Source organism: Neopelma chrysocephalum, unplaced genomic scaffold (assembly GCF_003984885.1).
Source record: "Neopelma chrysocephalum unplaced genomic scaffold, ASM398488v2 Primary Assembly neopelma1_138, whole genome shotgun sequence".
In the NCBI taxonomy this organism is placed as follows: domain Eukaryota; kingdom Metazoa; phylum Chordata; class Aves; order Passeriformes; family Pipridae; genus Neopelma; species Neopelma chrysocephalum.
In genome coordinates this window covers 342,861-360,843 of record NW_020897800.1, presented here as the reverse complement: position 1 = coordinate 360,843, position 17,983 = coordinate 342,861, and the positions used below count along the sequence as shown (strand labels likewise).

Below are 17,983 nucleotides of genomic sequence, written 5' to 3'. Positions count from 1 at the left end.
CTGGTCCCCCCCCAGTGCTGGGGTGCAGGATGCTGGTCCCCCCCCAGGTCTGGGGTGCAGGATTCTGGTTCCCCACAGCGCTGGTGCACGCGGCTCGTGTTTGTTATGGTCGTGTTGGCTCGCAGCCTGTCCCTGGCAGGCAGCCAGCTTTGTGGGTACAGTATGTACAGTGAACACCGAGCCAAGCTTGTCATTGCGCAGGATTAATTTTTTTTTTTTTTTTTTTTGTAAAATCCGCGGGGGGGGGGGGGGGGGGGGGGAGAGCTCTGCCTCGCACTCACAAACAGCCGCTGCGAATTCCAGCGCTGTTATTTATTAAAGCAGGAGACCTTTGCACCTCTTCCCTCGCCTCCCCCCACCGCCAGCCCGGGATGCAGCGAGGTTGTGCTGGAGCAGCAGCACAGGGCTTGTTTTCAGCTCCAAAGGCAGCTTGCATCTGCACTAATGGACCATGTGTTTAGTTGGGAGTTTGCCCCTTGGGAGGGCATTGTGGTGGGATGGCTTGTGCCCCCTGGCACCCACCTTCAGCCCTGGTGTCAAAGGGTTTGAGAGGGTTGACATCTCCAGCTTCCCCATCCAAGCCATTGATGGGTTGTGGTAGAGGTTGGTTCCCAATTGAGGAATGTTTGGGGACCATTCCTGGGGGGTGTGGTGCTCCGCAGCAGGGTGGGCACACAGCACTGTTATTGCAGCAGCCTTGCAGGTGCTTGTTGACTCTCAGTGTAAAGCATAAATGTAAAGCCTTTAATGCCGTGCAGAACCTTTCCCTACGTGCTGCCCGCGCTGCTGGCAGCTGAGCTCTCAGACACCTCTAAGGATGATACTGAGAGTTGCCCCACTCCCAGAAAAGCGAATTGCCAGGGAAGGAGAGGTGGGAGACCTGGCTTATTGGTGCTGTGGTTGAGAAGCACCATTGGTTTGACCAGAACTGGTGCTCAGTGGGTGCTCATTCACAGCCTGGGGTGCCGGTTACTCAGCACCTGCTGTCAGCTGGGTGTGTTCCCCAGGACAGGGAGGAAGGTGGGTTTCTGCCTGTCCCCTCTCACTTTGCCTCTCCGTCCAGCAGAAATCTCTGCCGTGGAGATGGCTGTGCAGCTCTTCTCTGCTCTGGGCTGGGAATGGAGGGAATAACCAGCAATGCATGCAGATGCTTATGGGCAGCATGGGCAGCGTGCAGGCAGCAGCTCTGCAGACCCCTGCCCTGTTGGCCCACACCCTTCCTCCCCACCCGAATATGCTCCTGCATCATCAGGAGGGGCAGACAAAAGCCCCAACGTCCCAATGGGTGACAGACATGCTGTCGAGGGAGCAGGGGCTGCTGGGGAAGTGTGGTCCAACGTGCTGGTAGGGATGGCACCTCAGGCAGGAGGGAAGGGTGAATCCCACCCTCAGCTCTCCCTGCCCAGCGTTAGGGGAGGGGGCTCATCCCGGGTCATCCACCTCCACCAAACACTGCGCCTCTCCCCCAGGTGGGACGTACGGGGTGCAGGGGGGGTGAGGGCAGCTCCGGCCCCCTCGCCCCCGGCCGGTACCCGCGGCGGCTCCCCGGGGAGCCTTGGCCCCCCCGCCCCGGCTGGCCGGCGTCCCGCGCTCGGTCCCGGGTGATGTCAGCGGCCTGCCGGCAGGTCTGGATGTTCTGCCAGCGTTCCCGCGTTTATGATCATCCGCAGATGTGCATCCAAGAACACACTGTACCCACAGCAGAAATTAATGCAGGCTTGACTGCCGGCCAAGCCGCGCACACGGGGGAGAGGAAGAAAGAAAACAAAAACTGTTTAATGCTGTTTATAAATTATACACTGGCTGATGAAAAATACATTTCTCTCGCCCCCCCCTCCTACCCCTCCCCATCCTCTTTGCCTCGAGAGCCTGAGCTGAGACCAGAAGAATATGGTTTGCTTTTTAGCTCCTGTTTTGGCCGGGTTCCTGGACCTGGCCGCTGGGTCGGAGCCAGCTGCCTGCTCCCCCCGCCCTTACCTGATGAAATGTGTTTATTTTTCACCCGCCGCCACCTCTCTCCGCTCCCCTCATTTGGCTGTCCCTTGTTATTGACATTATTGACATTATTGACATTATTGAAGGTGGGGTGCAGAGAGGGGCTCCAGGACCCCTCGCACCGTGGCGCTCCCCATGCCCAACACATCCAATGTCCATCCATCTGTCTTGTTCCCTCCCTGTGTCTGCGGCCATCGCCACATACCTGCTTTCTGCTGGAGGGGGGAAACTTCCCAAACTTCCCCCAAGATTGTGGTGCTGCAGACCCCCCTCACTTGGGCTGAGGGGTAAATGGGGCAGGAGCGCCCCCACCCCTGCCCACCCCTCCCCGCGCACTCACCAGCCATTTACGCAGCTTTTGTGTTGGTTTTTTTTTAATACCACTAATGTTTATCATTTGCCCAACAGGCTTGACAGATTTTGTTTCCTGTCGAGCAGTGGCGGTGGCAAAGCCCCCCCGGTTGCCAAGGAGCCGCCTCCCCGCACCGTCACGGGCTGATTTGGTATTCCGTGCGGCGCCCCGCCGCATTTCTGTATGCAAGACAAAGTGTTTTGATGGAGGACGATTGCAGGAGTGTCTGGAGGCTGTTTGGAGTTTTATGGGCTGTGCAGTACGCGCCGTGCTCGCTCGCCGTGCGGGGCTGCCGGGGATGGGGTCTGTCATTTTTTCCCTATGGAGAGGATGCTGCTAGAGAGAGCAGCACTGGCGGGGCGGCAGAAAGGGGGGATTATGTAAAAACCTGCCAGGTTTGGCTCCCAAGCTAAAAATTTGCATTTTTATTATTATTTTTAAAATTAAAATACCCCGTGCTCCACCTGTTCCCGTGTGGTGTGGGAGCCGGTGGCTCTGGCTTGCCAAGGCTGGGTGATGGTGTTGCCGGTGACTGCCACCTCACCAGCCCCCAAGCCCCTGCTCCATCATTCCAGGTGCTTTCCCAAGGCTCACCAGGGCAGCCCGTGGAATGATGCTACAGCATCCTTCCCAGTGGAGCCTCTGGCATTCCAGCATGGAGTCCCTCCTCACCCTGTAGCACCCATGCTTTTTCTAATATTCAGTTATTGCCTTTCGATGGCACTTTGGGAAGCAGGAGCTGAAGCCAGCTCTCCGGGCCTGCTCTGCAGCTCCATCTTTTTTCAGCCCTTCTTGGGTTTCTCTACTGTATTTTTTTAGTGCAGAGATTTTCATGACTGTCTCTTCCACTTGGGTGAAACAGGGGAAAAGGGAAATAATAATAATAATAATAATAATTATAATAGTAATAATAATAATAATAATGGCAATAATAAAAACTCAAAAGCAGCTTGATGTGGGCAAAAGAAGAAAACAAGAGAATGGGGTAGAGAACAGGCTAAATTTAAAATTGTAATTGGCTGACTTCCACAGGCTTGCGGGTGTTTTAATGACTCATAATAACTTCATTTAAAACCAGCTGAGCAGAAAATAGATTGGAGAGGAGCCTCAGGCCATTATGGATTTGTTTTTTTTTTGACAAGCTCTGTTTTCGGCAGCCAGGAAGGCACTCGCAGAGGGCTCGGCTGCTGCGCTCCCTGAGTTGGTGGTCTGCCCAGCAGAGATTGTATAGAAACCAGGGCCGGCTCTGCTTTTTTTTTCCCTTTTTTTTTTTTCCACTGATTAAAAATAGATGCCTTGAGGTATTATTTTAGCATCACTGTGGTTTGATGCTTTTTTTTCTTTGTACTTCTGATGTGGTAAACGGAACATAAATAAAATTGTTTTTGAAATTACTGAATTAATTAGGTAGTAAAGCGACGACAGTGCATAAATTTACTTAGCAATTTTTTTTTAATCCATATTTCCCCCCCCGTCCCCACCTTCTCACCAATTACAGGCTGTTAATAATATATAATCCCAAATTTTTATTAATCCCCTCTGCTGGGGGAGGAGATGTCACATTGTACTGGCGGGGCCATCATGCCAAAATGGCAGTGGGGAAGGGCTGGATCCCCCCCACCACTGATCTCACCAATTTCCCATCTTCCTCCTCCCTTACCCATCCTCCTCCTTCTCATCCAGAGGATGCTGGTGGCCCCTCTTTTTCCTTTATTCCTTGTCTTTTCCTGAGCTAGAGTTCAGAGTGCCTCTCCCACAGCCGCTCAGCCTCCAGCCCCACAAAAGTTTCTCTTCCCCAATAAAGTCATTAAGTGATGGGTGTTGGGAGGGACTGTTGGGGTGATGGTGGCTGGAATGAGATGAGCCCTGTCGTCCAACCTGCCGAGCTAAAGCCTGGCTGGTGAGGAGGGAGCCGCAGCCCCTGCCTCACCCACAGGGATGCTCGCCATGATCCGTGGGGCATCCCGCTCCCGAGAGCCACTGTGTGCCCTGGCAGCACTGCCTGGCCCAGCCGGGATCAGACTGCTCCCTTGCATTTCTTGGAGAGGAAATTAAACAATAGAATCATGGAATCATTAAGTTGGAAAAGACCTTCAAGATCAAGTCCAGCCTGAGTTCTGCCCCTCCTTGTGGCTTTGCTGGGGGCACCACAGACCTGGGCAGCTCCGACCTTGCCGGGCGGGCACGGGGCAGCGATGACTGCGCAGATTGCGCGGGATGGAACAAGCGGAGGCTCCTCGCTCGTTCACAGCAGGGACCTTTATTAGGTAGGGGCCATAAATTTTCTTGCGCGGATATAAATGTACGGCGGGGGGGTTGGTGCCAACAGTGAGGCTCGCGCCGAAAGGCAGCCGATACTTGGCAGCACGCGGAGTCCTGTCCCGTCCCATCGGGAAGATCATCCGGAGATATCTGTGCACTGTAGGCGATACGAGGCGCTGGCTAAATATACCCTCCCCAAACCTGCGCGTGCGTTCGGAGGGACTGATGGTTTCTGTTTAAAGCGGGGAGAAAGGCGAGAGGGGGAGAAGAGAGCCCTGCCACGAGCTCCGCTTTCCAACGTGTCCTACTCCCTTTCATAACAAACAGCGAACCGTGGTGGGGTTTTTTTGAGCCCTGTTATAATAAGCTCAGATGTTGGATGACATTTTTCCCGGTGACTCACATAGTAAAATTAACCTTGAACTATTTACATATTCAATCGCCGCCCTCCTCCTCCCCCTCCCCGCCGGCGTGTGTACATTACAGGAATTCTGGCTCCGTATCAGTTTTTGTTTTGCTGATGAGAAAAAAAAAAAAACAGAGACAGAAAAAAAATTCCCCTCGCCTGGAGTACACATCTACTTGAGGGAAAGAACACGCAGTCCTGGCCTTTGGAAATTGGCAGGCGGCGTGCTGTTCCCGCGCTGATAAGAGGTACTGTAAATAAAACTGTACGGCAGCGCCTGCTGTAAATGCCCCGCGTCTGTACTCATTGTTCTGACAGCTCCGGCTTTTTTTGGGTCCACTGTTTTGGTACACACTGTGCTTCCTTATGTAAGCCAGCGCGCCCAGCTCCTCCCAGCGTTCGCCCTGTTTATTTTCGCCTCGCCAGGAATTTTTCCTCCCCCCCTCCCGCCCCCCAGCCAGATGCTGGCCGCCTTTGCCTCGCCTGGCCGTGCCTCCCTGGGGCTCTGCGGCCCCTCCGGCCACGGCTTGCGGAGAGCGCTGGCATGTCCGTCCTCCCCCCCCCTCGCCCCACGTGGAAATAGGGGAAGAAAAAGCAAACCCTGTGTTTAGCAGGGCCCTGGTGCATCTCAGCCTGTGGATGCAGCGAGAACCCCCCTGAGCACAGGACCCCTGGCATCACCAGTGCGCGGTCGCAGGGAGGGGGCACAGGCACGTGCCGGCAGCTGCCCTGCCCTGGGAGGACCTGTTGCTGCCATGGGTTGCCGTGTCCTCACGAATCATGGGTTGCTGTATCCTCATGGATCACACTTTGACGTGGTGGGGCCGGCGGAGCTTCGAGTGGCGATGGAGAGCCATTGCCTTGGCAACTGCTGGCTGCGCGTCGCCCGCACCGTGTGCCGAGCGGGGGGCAGCCCGCGCCGCTGCCCTATTGATCCGGCCCTCTCCTCCCCGGCAGCTTCTCCCCATCCCAGCATCTGCATGGCCACGCTCCTCTCCCTGCCACGGGGGAGGGAAGGGACCACCGTCAGCACCTGCATCCTGGCCGTGCCCCACATCCCTAGTGGCATCCCCTGGCTAGCAGCAGGTGAGGGGGAGTTGCCCACCACCCTTCCCGTGGTGCCCCAAAGTTTGGGTGTGTTTGCCCATTTGGAGCGGCCGCACGGCCCAGGCACACTCAGGTTGTTTTGAATGCAAACTTGACATCGCAGCGAGGGTGGCGGGGAACAACATATGCACAGTAAACAGGCAGACTGTCATATTGATTAACAGATGAGACCTCTATTATCGATCAGCGCTTGGCGAGAAAATTTATCACGTTTAATTTCGCCGCTGCCAAATATTTCTGCCTGCAAGCCAGCCTTTACTGAGACAATTTAAAGGCAAAGGAATTCTCTATTCAATGCATGTCATGATACCTCTCCCTCTCCCTATTGCCTTCTCTACACACCTTTCCCCATATCCCACCCTGACAGTGGGACGGGGCCTTGAGGGTGGGAAGGGGGTGGGAGACGCAGTCTGGACCCCTGAAAATGTGCAGCACAACATTCTGTGGGGTGGTGCCCCTGCCTTGAAGGCTGCTCTGTCACACTTAGCTCCTCACAACAGATGGATCAAACCTCGAAATCTAAGAAATAAGACCTCAGCTTTGTCCCACAGAGATGCTGTTGAATGTTGTGTGTGTTGTTAATCTGGTTTCATCTGGAAGGTCCGTATCTGCTGTTGGGAATCCTGGGTTTTTCCTCAGTCAGTTGAACCATTCCAGCCATATCCCCGATCAGGTCTGTCCTTGGGTACTGGAAACAGCAGCCACGATGGGAAGGGGCAGGAAACCGATTGCAATTGGATCGGTTACAGTGCTAATGAAACACATTGATGTTTAATGATTTTTTTAAAAGATAAATAAATAAATTAATTTAATTTTTTCCTGGCAAGAAGCTCTGTATTCTGCTGTGACGTGCAAGGAATGAGAGTGCAGGGCTGAGCGAGGCGCTGCTTTTGGTGTCTGCACAGGGGACACTGAACAGGAAACCCCTCCATGGCACCATCCTGTGGTGTTAATGGTGCTGGTGGCCGCAGCAATGCCCCCGTGCAGGTTCAGGTGGGTGTCCATCTGTCCCTCAAATAACCCTCCTCTCCCCTTTCTCTCCCCAGCGGGTGCCAAAGCCCTGGTCTGCGATCAGTGCGGCGCCCAGTTCTCCAAGGAAGACGCCCTGGAGACGCACCGGCAGACACACACCGGTACGTGGCACTCCCCTTCATCCTTCACCGAGGCACAGGGTTAACATTTGGGCTGCCTTTGTCACCCTTTGCCCAACGGAGAGCTGGACCCTCTGCAGTTCTGCCTCTGCCTTGCCCAGGCAGCCCCAGTTCCTCTTACAGCAAAGCACAGATTTAGGCACCATTTGGCACAGCACCGTTGCACCATTGCTCGGCATTACTGTGGGAAATGATGGTGCAGCAAACGTGAGGTCATTTGCTCCCTTTGTGAGCAAACGCCATCCCTGTCCAAAGAGCTCCCAGCAGTTGGCTTCTGCCATTTTTCTGCTCTCGCACTTCCCAGCCTTTCAGAAGCACTGCCATGGGGAGCACAAGGAGCTCTTTATGCCTCTTGCAAAGGCCACTGTGCCCAGGAAAGGTTTGTTATGGGTTTTGGGGAAATTAATGGCCGGGCAGTCCCAGGTGGAGCCTTTCACCCCACAAAGCCAGGCTGGAGCAGGGCAGAGCACCAGCTCCTCCCGCGCTATATCGGGAGCAGTTTAACTGAGCACAGGCTTGTCTTTCAGTGCTGAAAGCCCTGATAAATGCCACTGGCTTGAGTCTGTGCTCGGGGCTGGCACAGAGAGCCCCTCCGGCTTCACGCCGAGGTTTGAGGATTGATGCAAAGTGCTGTGTCACCAGGTGGGAACGGCTCCGGCCGTCATCCGATCTTGGAGCCGTGCTGGCCAAGCACCAGTCCATAAATCCCAAAGTACTTGCCCTCCCTGTCCGGAGCCGTACAGCTGGAGGCCAAGCTTTGCCATTCTGGCTGTATTTGGAAACCATGTGCTGTAGGCTGAGGACAAGGAGGAGGAGGCTGTGACAGGACAGTCAACAGAGCAAGGGACTAACTGTGCAGAGATGAGAGACCCAATCCCAAGCAGGGGGTTCAAGGTGGCTGAGCAAATAGTGGCTACTTCCCCCTTTCCTTCTATTTCCCAGACTGGTTGAGCATCCTGGGGCACCCGGTGGGAGCCCGGCCATGCAGCTCAATGATGCCTGCACCCAAAAACATCCCACAGATGTAGAGCAGCAACGTGGTTTGGCTCACAAACCTGACATTCCTGTGGGGATTAAACCCCCTTTGGCTGGTGAATCCTGGGGCCTGGACTGTGCCAAAGCTCAAAGGGCAACAGGCAACCAGAGCAAGGGGACGCAGTGACCCGAGCGGAGCGGGTTTGTCATCACCACCTCTGGCTGTAAACATGTCAGAGTGGGGCTGGGTGGCGAGGGCAGCTGAAATGAATTGCTTCCTCTCCTCTGCTGGCACACAGAGTGCCCTGCCCTGGCACAGAAAGCATCCCTCCCCTGCCTTGCTATAATTAACCCCCTTCCCAAATAACGGCATCTCCCAGAATGCATTCATTTTGGACGTCCTCCCTTCGCCCTTAGCAGCAGGCTGGTTGGCAAAAGACCTTACAACTTTCCAGGTAAAAAAAAAACAAAAAACAATAGCCCTTTTTGGTAGGGAAGCAGGTAGATTCCTTCTGGGGGTTTCCTTTCAGCATATAGGGCTGTTTCCCACACACACAGTCCGCACCCAGGATCCCCTTTATCCTATTTCCTTTCCCACTGCTGCTTCAAATGACAGCAGCAACATGAAGCCAGGCTGTTTTACACGTGCTGCATCGAGCACTGCTCATTTCTGTGGCAGAAAACTGACGCCTCATTTCCCAAAGTGAGGCACAAAACAAGAATAGATACAAAAAAATAGTTCCTGCTTGTAAGCGCAGCACTGGCTGTGCTGTGTGCAGCCCCATGGACACGGGGCCGAGACGCCCTCTCCGGGTGTGCGCTGTCCTTGGCCCCCATCCCATCACAATAGGAAAAGCAGCAACTGTTTTGGCTCATCTTCCAGCAGCACAAGCTCGGTGCCATGCCAGGGGGGAGAGCATGGAAAATTCCTTACCCTTCTCCTAAAATGTAGAGGAAAAAACAGAGTGCGTTGAGAAGACGACCTGACTACCCCTGGACAGCACCTCTGGCAGTCGGGATGCGCGGACGGACGGTGTTCGTGCTAACGGGTTTTGGGCTCGCGCCGACGTTTATAAATATCAGAGGTGACTTGTCTCGAGTTTCCTCCTGTGTGCCAAGGCAGTTAGCGTTTGGTGGCGGTGCCAGTCCCCAGGACAGCATGGATTTACTCCTGACCCAATTTCACATGGGCATGATCAACACCTAATATAGAGTGTGTTTGCTTCGGTGTGTAGTTGGCTCTGGTTTGTGGGGTCAGCGTGCCCCTGGCTGCGCTGCCAAGGGTGCACAGGACCCTTCACTCTCCCCTGCCCGCATCCCCCGTGAGCATCCCATTCCCACATCCCATACCCACATCTCTCATATCCCTCATATCACCTGCCCAGAGACACAAGTAGCAGAAAAGAGTTAATAAAACCACGTAACTGAAAATTGAAAAGCTCTGTATCTTCTCCCCCTTTTTCTTTCCCCCTTTTTCTTTTTCTTTTGCTGGGATGTTGGTAGCGTTTTGATTTAATAGTTGGCCAAACACAAGGGTCTATTTTATTCAGAGTTTACAGGCCTCAGGGCTGTTATTCCTCCAAATTTAATAGCATTGAAATTGCAGGGTTGGCGATAATTTGCCTATCACTTTCTGCTCTCCCATTGATGTTTATTGTCAGCGGGATGGAATCTCAATCCGATTCACTTAGATAACGTGTCTGTTAAACATTTAGATAATTGTGCCATCATTAACTTGTCACATTATTTTAGAGATTCAAAACAGTCGTGCGGTATAAGCAGAGGTACAAAGGGAGAAAAATCCAGTGGTGAGAGCAGGAACCCGGGAGCAGAGGCGGCGGGATGTCCCCGCGCTGGGTCCCATGCCAAATGTGGCTTGATGGCTGCACAGGGATTTTTAAAAAATTTTTAAATTATTTTTTTGTTATATGCTAGAGCTCTTGGTGCTTTTCTATGGAAGAGCATCCCAGAAAGACTGTTACTGGCTTGGGTTTGCCAAGGGATGCGTGGGAACCTGGAGGAGGCGGAGGGGGGACTGCACTGGAGCTGTGCTGTCACACAGGCACGTGCTGTCCCCATTCTTGGCAAATGTACATTGAGTCCAATTCTTTGCGTATTTGTCTTATTGCCTCATGTTTATTTTGCTTTCTCTGCCTCAGAATGGTCCCTGCCCAAAACCTAGCAGTGGTGCTGCAGGTATGTGGCACACTGCTTCTTCCAGTGTGGAAATGAAGGGTTATGAGCAAGTGGAACTTTACATGCCAGTTTAGTGATGAGAGCTGTAAGTCACATTGAAACATGAGTTCTGTTTGCCTCACACTCAGTGTGGTGCCACGAGCTGTTGGTAGGCCAGCACTCCTCTGGGGCGCTTGGGATGACTCTGCCAATGGCTGGGGCTTGTCTTGGTGGTGGCACTGGTCACCAACAGCTGTCTGCAGTGCCTGCTCTGATGGCAAGTGGCACAGGTTTGGGAGATGCAGCTTGTGGCTTGTGCTGCTGCGTTGGCTTGATCAGAGCTATGCCCAGCACGAGCAACCAGCACAAGCAGCCAGCACACTTCCTTACCAAAACCAACCTGACATCTTCCTGGGCTGCCTGTGATTTTCTATTACCATTTCACAGGACTCAGGAGAGTTTTCTGAGAGCAGCTCGATGAGGCTTCTGGGGGAAGTACCTCCAGATCATGCTTTTCTCCATAGCTGGAGATAATGCACTATAGTATTAAGTACGCTTAGAGGTAATTATCCCTTCTGTGCTCGCCTTGGCTCCACGGTCCCGGGGGAAGGGAGCACCAGCGATGCTGTGCCGTGATGCCCAGTCAGTGCTTTGCAGATTTTCTGTTGGGTGCAAGAGTGGATTTTGGATGCTCAGGTACTGGCCCCAGCTCACACAGGGTCTGGGGGCAGCAGGTCCTGGGGGCGCAGCACAGAGCCCCTTTGTCTGACAGTAATGTCCTGTGACAGTGCTTGAAATCTGAGTCCTGGCACGCATTCCTGCAGCCGGGAATCTCCCTGCCTTCCAGACCACGGCTGCTTCTCCCACCTTGACAGCAAATGGCAGCAAGAATTCCCTGCACTCCAAGGTGGGCGCGTGGGGAAGTGTGATGAGGCTGGGCATCATGCAAGCCGGTGGATTCACCAAAACATTCAAGGAGATGGGAACGTGGCACAGCCATGCAGCCACAGCAGCACCGGGACCAATGGTCCGCCTTTAATTTTCCTGTGCAAATACTATTTAAAGCGTGATGAGAAAAGCCCTCTCGCTAAGCTACAGAGAAATCTTTCTTGTCCTTTAATTCTAGATGAAGGGGATTAGTGTGAACATATTTAACCTCTGACCTGCAGACAAAAGCATTTTCAAATTTAGTTGCCAAGTGGCTCCCCATTTAGCCAAACCAGTGCAGTATCGCAGCAAGTTTTTTCCCTTCCCTCCCTTGAAAGCTTTAACATCCACTGTTGCCCTGTAGCACCACAGGGACTCAGCAGCCCTCCTCTGCTGGCGTTTGGGGTGCTGGTCAGAGCCTCATAAGGGACCTCAGCATGGCACAGTCACTGCTAGAACCCACAAAGGCTTCACAAAGCCAGCATGTAGCCAGCCCCTAAAAAAGCAAAGCCTTCTGTAGATGGGGCTGGTTTCTCCCTGGTTTCTGCACGCCCAGCCCAGCACTGACACGTGCCCGCCTGTGATGGCACAGAGGATGTTTGGCTGTCCCTCTGGAGCACAAAGAGATGCCTCCGTCCCCCTTTGCTCTGGAGCAGGAGGGATCAGCTATGGCGAGCTCGAGGATGCTGGGCACTACCGTGCCGGGCTTTATAAAAGAGGGATGAAACGCGGGCTCGGAGGCAGCCGGGGTCTCCTGGTCCAGCAGAGGAATGCCGAGAGGGGCCTCCCGTCAGGAGCCGGTGTCCGTTTACAGTGCATCTCTCATAAACCCGGCGGCGGGGGCGAGGGCAGGGGGACCGGCCCTCCTGGTATGTGATTGATTATCTGGTATTTATGCCATTGAGGACTTTTCAGCGGCTCGGGGTCAGGGGGTCATCTCATGTGTCTTGCTGCAAATCCGCTTCCTTTTGTACAGTGCGGGCTGGGTGAGCAGACACACAAAAACAGCTTTTTCTTTTCCTTGGGAAAAAGGGGAGGGGGGCGGGCTGGTGTCAATGAATTTTTTTTTTCAGCCTTTCCTGAATAGTGTCCTTTTTAATTCCAAAGAACTTTTAATTAAAATAGCAGGAAAGTTCATCTCGACAAGGTTTAACTTACCTTAGCAGTTACTTTTGTCCCCCAGGATCCGCATCTCCCTGCTTTACAAAAACCCCCCAAGAACTGGGGGCCAGGCTGCGCTCGGTGCCGCTCCGCGTCTCCCCAGCTTTGCCAAGGGGGCCTTTTCATCTTTTCTCTTTTTTTAATGATGGGGGTGCAGGAATAATAAGCAGATGCTGCGAGTCCCAGCTTTGTGCCTTGCAGCAGCCGGTCACTCCACCGGCCTGGCTTTGCCGGGCAGCCGCCCCAGTGCCAGCAGGGTCATTTTGTCAGATGGGATGTGAACCAGGGCTCTGCAGCGGCTCCATGGGGCCAGAGGATGCCAGAGTGGTGCCACCCTGGCCAGGAGAGGTGCACAAGTGGAGCGAGTGGGCAGTGGGTGGGCTCTGTGCCAGGTGGGATGGTGGCAGTGGTGACAGCAGTGGTGACAGCAGTGGTGATGGTGATCTCCCATGGGGAGACCCCTCAGTCTCCTCACCAAAGCTCTTCGTTGGGAAACAGAACAGTTTCTAGCACATCAGTTGAACTGTGGTTCAGAAGCAATGGGGGAAATGTGCTGGGTTTTCAGCAGAAAGTCGAATTGTTTTTTCAGATGGTTTCACTCCAAATTCCAACCGGGAAGAGGAAATCTGGGAAGCCAGTGTGGTAAAGACAAGTAAGAACGTAGATGGCAGCTTCCCATCTGATGCAGTGGCCAGAAATGCCTCTGTGATTTACCTCTGGTTGCCCCAGTGAAACTGGTCCTCTTCCTTGGGAATGGCAGAGAGGAATCCGGCATTCTTCAGGATTGAGAGCGATGGGATCAGCTTAGGGGAAAATAGCACAAAAGCAAGGTGCTGCACATAGACACCCAGATACCAGACTAGTGCATTTTGGCCAGGTGGTATGTATGCTTTGCCAGGAACAGAGGCAGTTTTCCATTGGTACCTTTAGAGCTGAAACAGCTGAATGCTGGGGTTTTTTCGGGGTTGATCAGGATTGAGGCTACATGAATGGTTTTGATATATTTTGATAGGCATTCAGTACAAGGAAAAGGCTTTGGGGAGTACAGCTTTGCAGGGAGGACGTGCCTCCAGCTTTGACCAGAAAGCTTTAGGGATTGCAAATGGCTTCAAACAAGTGTTTGGCCTGAAAAAATGGAAATTGGGCTGGAAAGTACAGCACACCAGAGGTGTGAAGTGTCTGCAGTGCGTTCCCAGGCTGGCGCGGAACTTGGGGAAATTAGGAGCTTGGGAACCTCCCGCCTTCCCCAGCCGGCAGGTGGAGATGCAGTAAATGGGATTGGCCTCTAAAATCCTTCTGCCAGATTTGCACAGTACTCAGTTTCTTCAGGAAGAGGAGAAAAGCCTGCTCAGGCTCTGCCAGTGCGGGCTGGGGTGATGCTGAGCACGTCCCTTCCTTCCAAAGCCTGGGGACCGCATTCAGGGAGGGCAGGATGGGGTTGCACATGCAGTGCTCCAGGGTGGCTTGTCCCCTGTGCTGTGGATAGGGGTGTGCCTGGCCTGGTGCTGTCCCCCAGGAGCATCCCTTGCAGACCAGGAGCTGCCCACATCCCTTGGTTTGCATCTCCATGGTGGGCTTAGCATCCTGCCCTGGAGATGGGGTGCACACCACAGTCCTCCTCAGCAGTTAACCCCACACACCCCCAAAAACACATCCCCCACTGAACACCCCGTTTGGGCCCGTGGGCGGCCGCAGGACTTCACCCGGCGCGGGTCCAGCTGCCGCCGTGATTGACGCAAAGCCAGTCTATAAATAAAGTCTTTCTCTCCTCTCATAAAGACTTTGCAGTTTAGTTTGCTTTCAAGGTCAAGATCAGACCTTTCTAAATAAACACATATCAAAGGATCATTAGCGGAGCAGCACTGTTAAATTGAGATATTAACTTCTGTCAGCCGCACGTTTCCTTTTTGTTCTGTAACTCGCGACTGCGGCGGGTTTTTATTATTTTGGCCCTAGGCGGTAGCATCTGGCTTCTGTAGAGACTGTAAAAATTAAAAAGCAACACAAATCATTGCGAGAGAAAAGCAGTAAATTCAATGATAAGAATTTAAAATTAAAATGTTTCGGCGCTTTTATATTCAGCAAAACATGAAACGAATGAGTTGTGTGCCTGTTGCCATAAAGCCGCCGCTGCTAATCGTCGCCAGGCTCCTTCCCTCCCCGCGCGCCCTCATAATTGCTCTGCCTTAGCAATTGCGAGGAAGCAGCGAGGGAAGGCGATGATGATGTCGATGGTGACAGTGATGGAGATGGAGGGTGGTGGGGCAAGGCACGAGGTGCCACCGGTGGGACCGGGGGAGCAGCGGGCTCCCCAAAAGGGAAGCAAGATGGGGATGTGCTCGTCCCACCGTGCTCAGAGGGAGACAGAAAGGTCGAGCTGAGAGGGTGTGACTAACGCGCCGGGTCACTGGGATGCGGGACCGCATTGTCCCCCAGGTCCAGATGGCCCCCAGAATAAATCACCCCCAGCAGGCGTGGGCTGCCCGTGCCAGAGCTGCGGCTCAGGGTGTGTCACCCACTGCCCGGGCTGCTGCGGGCACCCGCATCTCGAGCATCCTCCACGTGCATCCTACCCAGGAGCTTGCTGGGTGGGAAGCAGCCCTATGCATCACTGTAGGAGCAAAAAATGAGGCATTAAGGTTTGAGGGGGTTTTTTAATCCCCCGTGCTTGCAAGGTCAATGTTGTACAACATCTGCTCTGAAACACCAGAGTTTTCCTTGGCATTGGTGAAAGGGTGAGTGGGCATGGAGGCAGCGGGCAGTGCTGGGAGCATGCTCTGCCCTCCTGTTGCAGCTGGAGCAGCCACACGCAGCCTGCAAGGAAAAACCAGCAGCATTGGCTGCTTTTTAAGAATTAATTTCCCGTAGTCGGTTAAGTTGGGAAGAAAGCTGCACTATCTCTGAGTAAATAATAATAATCAAACAAATGCCCCCTTGGGAGAAGTTGCCTTCCATAAAGATGTTAATTAGCATGGAAGCCGAGCCATGGAGTCCGGAGGCAGCCTTTGAAACCAGGATGATTTGGTGACTCTGGCACGAAACGTGCACATCTCTGTTTATCATCCAGGATTTTCCCCTGTCTCTCCACTTAACCATGAAGTTTGTAGAGACTGTTTGTCTCGGTACAGAAACAGGTGCCACCATCACCCCTCAATAGCACTGGAGCGGGTGAGGATCGCGAAGGGCTGGCTCTACGTGACACCCCCACAAACCCAGGTATCCAGGCAGGCATGTGCAGGTGTCCCTCCTCAAGGAAGGGTCCTTCACACTGCCCCAGGGGTGCACTTCAGTGCAGCCACCAAAAACATCGCTTTGGGTTTCATAATAATCCCGAAAACAGACACTGAAACTGGGTTCATCTTCTTACCCTGCACATGCATTCAGTGCCCTCCTGGGGCAAAATGCAGCCTTGGTGCTGGTGCCATCGCCAATGTCCCCAGGCCATGCTGGTGCCCCCTCTCCTGCCTGTCCTTTATCACCCATCCTCTTCCTCCTCAGCTCGATGGCAGCAGGACATGCACGGTGTCCCCAGGGAGCCTTGTGCCAAGCTGAGCCCAGTGCCTTCAGGCCGTCCTTAAGGCCAGCTGTGCCGGGGCTCAGGTGCTGGAGCTTGTGACGGGATGTTCCAGGCAATGTGCCCCTTGCCAGCACTGGTGCCTCTCCCAGCCTTCCCATGGGCAGGGCTGGAAGGGAGAGTTATCTGCCTCTCTCTGACTGTCATTGCCAATGGCTCCTTCCTCCCCAGTGCTGCTGTTCCTGCATGCCAGGGCCTGCAGCCACCCCTGCAGTGGCAGCCAGCAGTGTTGGCCAGGAGGTGGAGGCTGGTAGGAAGCCCTTGACACACTGCCAAAAAAACATCAAACATCCCTGAAATCTCATCTCAGGAGAACCAACAGACCTCAGGCTCCTGCTTTACATGGCCAGGTTGTTTTGGAGCTATTCACCTCTGTCTTAAGGACAGCAGTAGTATCAGCTCACCTCTTTGGCACGTGCATTATGTAAGAGATGATGTTAAACATGAAGAGTGAAGGAGGAGGGAGCCTTGTGGGAGACCCCAAATTAGCAGGACACAAGTCGGGGGTTTGGGGGTGTCAGGGTGGATGCAGGAGGCAGCATCATCAGCATCCATCGACATGACCACCCCCATGTCTGAGGTGATGCCTTCCTGGCATGTCCCTCTGCAGCCTTCGATTCTGAGTTCCTGATTATTGCAGCAGTGGGTGGATCTGCCTCATTTTTAGAGTCTGATAACACGGCTCTGAGGACAGGCAGGGAAAGATGGCAGTGTTACGAGGAGGACTGAGAGGGGTGGTTTGGTTTGCGCATCCCGGCGTCGGCGCCACGTGTCTGGGGACTGCCGGCCCCGTGCTGCCACAACTGGGGCTCAGCAGGGGTTGCTTCACCAGCACGGTGGCACTGGTCCCCTTCAGTCCCCCCTCCCCTGCTGCTGCAGCATCTCTGGGTCACCCCACGCCCGCCCGCACAGCGGGTCCGGGCTCAGTGGTGCTGCCGGGGGCTCCGGGGGGCTGGCGGGACAGCTCACACACTCTCGTTCTAGCACGGGGGGAAAAACTTGAAGTCAAATGTCTGAAAGTCAGATCCCTTTTTAGTATGAATTTGCTGTATCTCATTCTGAGCACTAATTCCAATTTAATTGCAAGTGGCCTGAAGCCTCTTCAATAGGAGTAACAAATGGTTTGATTTTGTAAACTTCATCAGACTGCATTTTAAATGCGACACACTAGCCCGGCTCGAATGCCAATGAAGCACTGAAGTAGCTCTCTGTTTACTAATTATCCGTTTTTACTTCAAGCCACGCTGGCTGGCTTGTCTGATTAAATCGGATTTGTGGGATAGAGAACAGCTAGCAGAGTTTTCTCTATAGTAAACGAGATTGAAACTATGGCCCGCCTGGCTGCACACTGTAAATTATATTTCCTTTTAAAGGGGACGTGTCGCCTTTCTGCCACTGGCGCACCTCCTGCATCCATAACTCCACCAGAGTCCGGTGCCGGGGGAAACCCACCCCACGCTGCCTCCCTCGCCCGTTGCCATGCTGGATTTTAGTTTAATTCCTGCTCTGGCAGAGGCAGCGGGAGGGAGGCGGTGCTGTGCTTGATGCCACGGTGCTGCAGCATCCCTCGCCGTGACTCGGACGGGCACTGTCACACGTCACGTCTTGCTTGTCATCAGGTCTGTGGCAATGGCACTGCTTTGGGATTGAGCTGCTGGAGAACAGCAATGTGCATCTCCAGGCTTGAGGCCATAGGCTTTTCCCTCCAGCAAGCATCCTTCCCCTAAAAACCAGTTTTGGGACCACCTCCTACTTAAAAAAGGTCCTGCAAGACGCGGCCAATGTGCTCGCCCGAAGAGCATCCGATACCCGACTCGCTCCGGCTTCCGTTTGCAAACCCTGTGGCAGCACCAACAGCTGCCCCACGAACAGCTTACGGCTGCCAGCACAGAGCCAGG

At 53.8% G+C, this 17,983-nt stretch overlaps 1 protein-coding gene across 4 annotated transcripts in view; it reads left to right on the top strand.

Annotated features, from left to right (window-relative positions):
• The window catches only part of ZBTB16 (zinc finger and BTB domain containing 16), a 54,150-nt gene that overhangs the window by 27,645 nt on the left and 8,522 nt on the right, over positions 1–17,983 (top strand). For all 4 annotated transcript variants that reach the window (XM_027699250.1, XM_027699248.1, XM_027699249.1 and 1 more), the window contains one exon: positions 7,169–7,255. In XM_027699250.1, coding sequence (XP_027555051.1) covers positions 7,169–7,255 — 87 coding nt within the window. The remainder of the gene's footprint in view (positions 1–7,168; positions 7,256–17,983) is intronic.